At 28.1% G+C, this 8019-nt stretch overlaps 1 protein-coding gene across 1 annotated transcript in view; it reads right to left on the reverse strand.

The window, feature by feature from the left end:
• LOC117932194 (pre-mRNA-splicing factor CWC22 homolog) overlaps positions 1-1329 on the reverse strand; it is a 15709-nt gene extending 14380 nt beyond the window's left edge. Inside the window, exons 1-2 of the mRNA XM_034853304.1 lie at positions 1223-1329; positions 1-681 (exon numbers count right to left, since the gene is read on the reverse strand). The exon at positions 1-681 is cut by the window's left edge and continues 343 nt beyond it. Of these exons, the coding sequence (XP_034709195.1) occupies positions 1-632 (632 nt within the window). The 5' untranslated portion in view covers positions 633-681; positions 1223-1329. The remainder of the gene's footprint in view (positions 682-1222) is intronic.
• Between the last annotated feature and the right edge of the window lie 6690 nt (positions 1330-8019).

Consider the following 8019-nt stretch of genomic DNA (forward strand, 5'->3'; position numbering starts at 1 on the left):
GGGGGAATGTAAACACCTCCACTTCTCCCCCAGTTCGAAACATCAGCATTCAAACTGCTTCCCTGCAAAGTTGATTGTTTTTGAGATTTTGAGTTGTCTTCCCTGACTTCTCCCTCCTCCTTCTCCTTCTCTTGGAAAACCCTATCCTCTCGATGTTCACCTTCCTTTTTACCTCTTCTGTCTTTCAGATATCTACGATCATGGTCGTTTCTGTACCCTCTATGCTCATCATCACCAGTCCTTTCCCTCCGCTGCTCTGATCTCTTGTGTCCTTCCCTATCATCTTCATCCTGTGAATCCAGGCGCTCCCGCTGATGGGTTTTCACTTTGTCTCGCCTGCCCCTCTCCCTCTCAACCCGCCTGTCATCTTCATCTGAACTTCTAACACGTTCCTTCCGCTCACGATGTTCCTTTTCCTGCCTTCTATCCCTACCCCTAACATCCTTCTCATCTCTCCTCTCATGGCGTCTACTCCTATTCTTCTTGTCAGAATCTGATAATTCACTTTCATCCCCATGACGTCTATGCCGCCTATCCCCATTAGCCTCAGTATCCCTTTTACTACTGTGTCTATGTTTATCTCTTCGATCCTTTGAATCATCCTCAGATTCACTACTATTCTTTCTACCCATTATACAGAATTCAACTCCAAATCTCAAAGCAGCAATTCAACCCTATATACTGTACCAAAAAGCAATAAATCAGGCATAGGCTAAGTAAGTAAATAAGTATACTGAAGATCTATTCCATACATAAATGAAGGAAGAGTTTGTAGACTTTTTTCTTCCCGCGCTAATCCTATTATGTCCGTCTGAGTTGTAATCCAAACTCGATATGGTTCCACGGCTGTTCAAGGAGAAACCCTAGAATTCAAAATTTCAAGCTATAGAACAAACTCAGAGTGAAATCCGACCCTCTGTTTGGTTACCAAAAAAATGAAGAAAAATAAAAGAAATCACATTTTGATTCCTATGCAACTCTCTAACTTTATTTGCTGGCAAAAATCCAAAACAAACAAATAAATAAAAACTCAGATCAACTAGGCCAAACGGTCATATGAGTTTTAGGTAAAGTAGCAGTTTCTGTATTCTTGAGCCCTATCTGGTGGAAAAATTAAGATGCAAAATTTTCTGGGACTTTCTCATTATTTTCTCAGCATCCAAACATTGTAGCAAAGCTAGAATCCGATCGGTTGAATTGGAAAAAGAGATTGGATCAGTACCTTGAACCCAAAGATTGATCCAAACGCCGCGTTTCGAGAAGCAATGATTGAATGCTTTTGTGCCAACAGCGAACGGGACTTCTGGTGCTGGAAGCAAACCCTAAAACAGTGTACGATGTGAGTTTAGAAAGGGTCAGGAGATAATGGGTTGGGCCTGGGCCGGCCCAGTTTTAAACTATTGGGCTGTAAGTAAGCTCATTTCTAATCCATATGTAATTCACCCGTTACTATTATTGTCAGTTTAATTATATAATAAATATGTCATTTTTTTTAATTTTATTTTTCATATTCATTCATTTTAATGCTAATAGTAGCATACTTTCAATCATTCCATCCATATTTAATTTATGTTATTTGATTGAAAGGCCCATTGGAAACCCAATTTTGGAAATCTAACCCCTCCATTTTTTTGGTCACATTTTGACAAAATCATTTAAAAACCTAAATGTAAATACTTGAAATAATAAAGGGTCATTTATGTCAAAAATAAATTCTTTTTCAAGCAAAAACCGGAAAGAGTCTAAATTCACAAATATAAGGATTATTTAATCATTTTTAACTAATTAATTTTTTATTAAAAGGGTCATTGGAAACCCAATTTTGGAAATTTAACCCTTCATCTTTTTTTGGTCACATCTTGACAAAAACACCCTCGTTCTTTTCTGGTAAAAATAACACTTTCTTTTAATCCTTACGTGTAAATACTTAAAATAGTTAAGGGCATTTATATCAAAAATGGGTTACTCTTCCAGTAAAAACATGGAAGATGTTAAATTTATAAATATAAAGATTATTTCATCTATTTTAACTAATTAATTCTTTAATTTAATACTTTCTTATCAAAATATTAATTGATTTAATTATATTGTGAAGATATTATTTAATTGCATTTACCACATCTTCAAAATTATAAGGTTGGTGTTATATAAAATTTATGTCAATTTTTTAGATACTTTCATTTTAGCCTTTCTTGCAAAAGATTTTTAACTCATTCTCAGTTGGTCCTTCTATTTGGACTCTAATGGTTAAAATAAAATCGGAAAAGTGAGTTTTTACTCACTAATTTGAAATATATATATATAAATAAAATAACATCAACTTTTATAAATCAATTTTATCTTCATTCATTTAAAAATATTTTAAAATATATGCACTACTGAGAGAAATATCATCATCTTTAGGGCGGGCAACCCTTCTCCTGAGACCGCAAAAACTTGATCAGAAAGACATCTATTTCATTACTCAGGCTTTTTCACAAGTGAAATAATTATTTCCTGAAATACCCTTTTACTTGACAGTATTAAATAAAATTATCTAAAATTCATTTATCATTTTAATTTGATAAAAATATTTTATAAATAAATACATTATAAATTGTTTATTATACAATATGATATACAAATCATTGTGAAAAAATTCTCCAACATCCTCAAGTGATAAATAAAATATTTCTAATCATCTAGTTAATAATGATTTTATGTCTTGTATTATATAAATTCTCTGATTCTCATTTTTTTTTTTTTAATAAAATTGAATAAAAAATTTGTTATTTGACATCAACAATAAAATAAGAAATTTTTAAAATTAAAAATACAATTAAAACTAAAATACATAAAAATTAAATACAATTAAAAACCAAAAAAATAAAATAAAAATAAATAATATTTTATTTTTATATTTTTAGCTTTAAAGTTTTTTTTTAGTTTTAGTTTTATTTTTTATTTTTAAAATTTCTTATTTTATTAATCTCAAATCAATTCTCATGGTAAAAAATGGAAAAAAAATGTTAATTGGTGTTATTAACATCACAAGTAAAGGGTTATTCCAAGAAATAATTATTTAAGTTATGAAAAAATATATATATTTTTTAATATTTTTAAATAAATGAAAATAAAACTCATTTATAAAAGTTGGAGTTCTTTTTTCCTTTTTTTTCTTGTTTTTTCAAATTAGTGAGTCAAAAGACTCAAAACCCACTTTTCCCAATTAAATTTTTAGTAATTCAATAATTTTAATTTTAATTACTACATTAAAATATGTAAAGAATTTCCATTTTGATAACAACTTAATATTACATTTTTATGTTGAGACGATAATCTTAAATACATTAAATATTACAAAATATTACGTTTACGTCATAAAATAATCCCTTCATCCTCTCTTAGTTCTTTTTATTTTGACTTTCATGATTAAACAAAAAAAAAAGGTCTTTGTATAAACTTTTCATTTTTTTATAGGTAATTTATTTGTTGTAAACATACACAATTTTAATAGATTAAATTATCACTAATTTATTTTTCAAAATTATGGCTCCTTAGTTCAAGGAAATTTGAGCTTGACGAGTGATGAGTCATACACATTAGAAACACATGGTAAAATTTGAAAATTTTCAAAATTAAGTCTTATAAAATATAAACAACATTTTCAATTGAAGTTAAAAGAAAATTTAAAATAAAAATTCTATTATTGACAAATTTCATAAACAAAAAGAAACAAATCTTTCATTTGATATTAAAAGAAAATTAAAAATAAATATTTTGTAATAAATGAGACAAGTTGCTAAAATCAAATGTCAAATTCTTTCAATTAAGCAAATCAAATATTTGGAATTTTAAATTTAATTCCTTAATTTTACTTATAAATAATGGCGACTTTCTGATAAGGAAATCAACACTCATAAGGAAAACAATTCTTGATATTTGCTATCTTACCATTAACCTTTAGCACAATAATGGGGAAAATGACCCATGATTCGGGGACTTGTATAACAAACTTCCTTTTTACCTCTCTTATATGTTTATATAATATACCCATAATACAATGAAATACACAAGTTTTTATCAATCCTCTGACATTCATTTGGTATCAGAGCTATTTTTCTAATGAGACCGATCATTTCCCTTTGTTCACTTCTCTGCCTCTCTTTTCTATCAACCTATCTTCTAATCTTTCAAACCACAATGCCAAATATCAACAACATTGAATCCTCCATCACCAAGACAACAAATCTACCCATCACAACTGATTCTACTTCCCTTGTAGGTGATGTAATCATCATAAACACTGCAACCCATTTACCCCTCAAACATACCCTGACCAACTTCTCAAGCATGGAAAACCCAATTTGAAACCTTGATGTTGGGTTATGACCTAGATGGATATCTAGATGGATGATTCCCATGTTCACCAAGAACCATCATAGACGAAGAAAAAACCTTTGTCAATTCAAATAATTGTAGGTGGCTTCATTAAAATTCTCTTATTCGGCATGCAATCCTATCATCATCAATGTTTGTAATTTAGCCATCTCTAAGCGGAGTAGAGACAACAACACAAGCATGGGTTAAACTCAAGGAAACCTGTGCTAACAGGTCAAGAAAACACTACCTCACTCTTAAGGACATTATCTCTAAGACCAACAAAGAAAGGAAAATGTTTTAGAGTACATGCAGTCTATCAAAACAATTGTAGGTGATTTGGCCTTGATTGGGCACATTCTATTTGAATATGAACTGGTTCATCACGTGTTCCAAGGCCCTCACTCCTGATGTTAAGGAAATTAGTGTCGATATTCATGTGCCACCATCATATTTGCATGCATTAACCTCACCATGGTCGTTTTCTATATAAGACATTGATATTATTGGGAAGATTTCACCAAAGGCTTCCAATGGCCATGAGTTCATCTTTGTTGTTGTCAATTACTCCACTAAGTGGGTGGAGGCTGCATCATATGCAAAGTTGATATCTGCTAGATTTGCTAGTTTCATTAGATCACATATCATTTGTCGTTATGGGGTACCTCATGAGCTGATTTTAGATAGATAAGTACGTTTTCAGGCTGAGGTTAACACTTTGTTACAGAAGCATGACATATAGCATAACAAATCTTTTGTATACAGGCCATAGACTAATGGGGAATAGAGGTTGTGAATAAGAACATTAAAAGGATTTTGAGGAAGATGATTGAGACTTCTCGAGATTGGTCAAAGAAACTCATTTTTGCTTTGTAGGCATATCATACTTTTTTTTGCACCTCTATAGGAGCTACACCTTACTATTTGGTATACAATATGGAGGTCGTTTTGCCCATTGAAATAGAGATGGGTTCATTGAGAATAGTTTTGGAGCAACAGATTTCTAAGATAGAGTGGGCTTAGGCTCAATTTGATTAACTTAACCTTTTTATGAAAGGAGATTCAGGGCAACAGATCATGTTCAGGCTTATAAAATGAAGATGACTTGTGCATTCAGGAAACAAGTCAAGCCTAGACAGTTTTAGAAAAGTGATTTGGTATTGAGGATTCTCAGAAGATTGGTTAGGGACCCTCACTACAAAAAAAATAGGTTTTTAATGATGAATCTTTAGTCACGGCCACAAATATAGTGACCAAAGATATCATTTTGTCACGGCCAGGATAAAGTTGTGACTATATGTGTTAATGTGAAAAAAAACATGTTTAGTCACGATGATTTTATCAATCGTCACCAAAAGGATTGATGAGAGGGTATTTTAGTCACGGATTTATTTGAAACCGTGACTATTTGTAAATTTATGGAGGGAAATTTTGGCGTCAATAATTTTAGTCATGGTAATTTTATCATCCGTGACAAAAAGTGTAACGAAAAGATGTTTTAGTCATGGTTTTTTGTGAAACTGTGACCATATATATAATTTGTGACTTTTAGTCACGCCATTGATTGACCGTGACTGTAGGGGAACCTATAGTCACGAATTTCTCATGATCGTGACCAAATGCATAGAGGTTTATTTTAAATATTTTGAACCTATGGTCACGGGTTTACATAATCGTGACCAAAAGTCTATTATTTATTTTAAACCATTTTTTGGGTTACCTATTATAATTTTTTAGAAAATTATATATATATATATATATATATATATATATATATATATATATATATATATATATATCAAAAATAGAAATTATCATTAATAGTAATAATAATAGTTCTTATTAATTATAAAAAGTTTAAAGTTATATTACTATATTTTTTTTAAGTTAAGAAATAAATTAGTGTGTTACCTATTTTTCTTTAGTTAAAATTATTTAATTTCCTTGTTATGATTAATGTTTTAATAAGAAGCAAAATAAAGTTTAATATGTTAGTTTAAAAATATGATGATTCAATTTGATATTATTTGATAAAAAGTTTAAATGCAAGTGAGTTAGCAAATTAAAAAACAATTTTGATTTTATATATGATAAATAATTCTTATTATATTTAAAGTATCAATAGTCGTGATAACTAAATTTTACTATGAACAATTACTAGTAAAATTGTTTATAGTTTTATTTAATTTTCAATCATAAAATATTTTTTAATCTTTATGATTTTTGCAATACAGAAACAGTTTATAACTACAAAAATAATATTCTTTGTTTATGATTAAAAATAAAAGTTCCAAACTTTTATAATTCTTAAATTTGTAAAATTAACAAATTTATAAAGTTAAAATTCATGGAAAAATATTCTTAAATGCACCATTCTCTGTTTATGTTTATTATATTTAGTACCAAATGGAAGTCTGAAATTCTGTTGTCCAAATGTATGATGAAATTAAGCTACAAGCATATGGGATAAGGTAGAACTTAATATCATTAAATATGAAAAAATGATACCATATGATAAAATAATAATAGATTGGTATAAGATATAAATGGACACGTGACTGAAAATAATGAAGATAGAGTATGAGTAGGATGCACATGTAACATTTCCTAGCACCTAAGGCCCACAAAAATACTAATAAATTATAGTTTTGTTTGTGAAGTATTTTGACATTTTCAAAAATAGTTATACAAAAACGGTTTTTTAAAACATTTTTAAAAATTTGTTTGCGGATGTATTTTAAAATAAAAGTCGATTTAGAAACCTATAATATTCTTAATATATTTTTTATGTTTTTAAATATGTTTAAAAAATAAATTTTATATTTTATATTTTATTTTTAATTATTCTTTGTATTTATATAATTATTTTTGAAAATATCTTTTACTCTAATAAGTGAAAACAATTTAAGATAACTAAAGATATCAATATTTTTTAAAAATATCTTATTTTTTGTTTTTAAGAACAAAAAATTGTTTCCCCTCTATGGTTTACTTACTTATTTATTTATTATTAAGAATAAAAAACTGTTATAATTAAAGGCTCGTTAGCAAACATTACCTATACCTTTGAATTATTTTAGAAAAAGAACATTTTATATATGATAAATAATAGGTTTTATAATAAGATAAGTTATTATTAGAAGATTTTATTAAATTTTATCATCATTAATATTAACATCATTAAGACCAGTTATTTCTTTTTTAGTAAACTTAAATTTACTAAACATGTTTAACTATTAAAATTTTAAAATATAGAACTTGATAAATTTCTAATATAAAATTTTAAAATTTTAAAACTTGATAAGCTTGATAATATAAAATTTTTAAATTTTAAACTTGATAATTTTGAAACTTGAAAAACTTGATAAACCACACTTAATTACTTCCCAAGGTACAATTTCTCTCTATTTTTTCTATGATTTAATTCTGATTTCATTGTTATTGGGTTTACTTCCATTGTTACTGTGTAATGAAAAAAATTTTCTTTTGTGTGTGTTGTATTCTCTTCAATTGTCTATTTCCATTGGGTTTAATTATTGTGTTGCATTCCTAATTTGATTAGTTTTCAACAATGTTGCTTTTTCTTTATTTCTATAGTTTTGAGTTTGTGAACATGTTGATATGGATTAAAACTATATATTTCACACTCCACGTTTGTAA

This window comes from Vitis riparia, chromosome 15 (genome assembly GCF_004353265.1).
Source record: "Vitis riparia cultivar Riparia Gloire de Montpellier isolate 1030 chromosome 15, EGFV_Vit.rip_1.0, whole genome shotgun sequence".
Taxonomy (NCBI): Eukaryota; Viridiplantae; Streptophyta; class Magnoliopsida; order Vitales; family Vitaceae; genus Vitis; species Vitis riparia.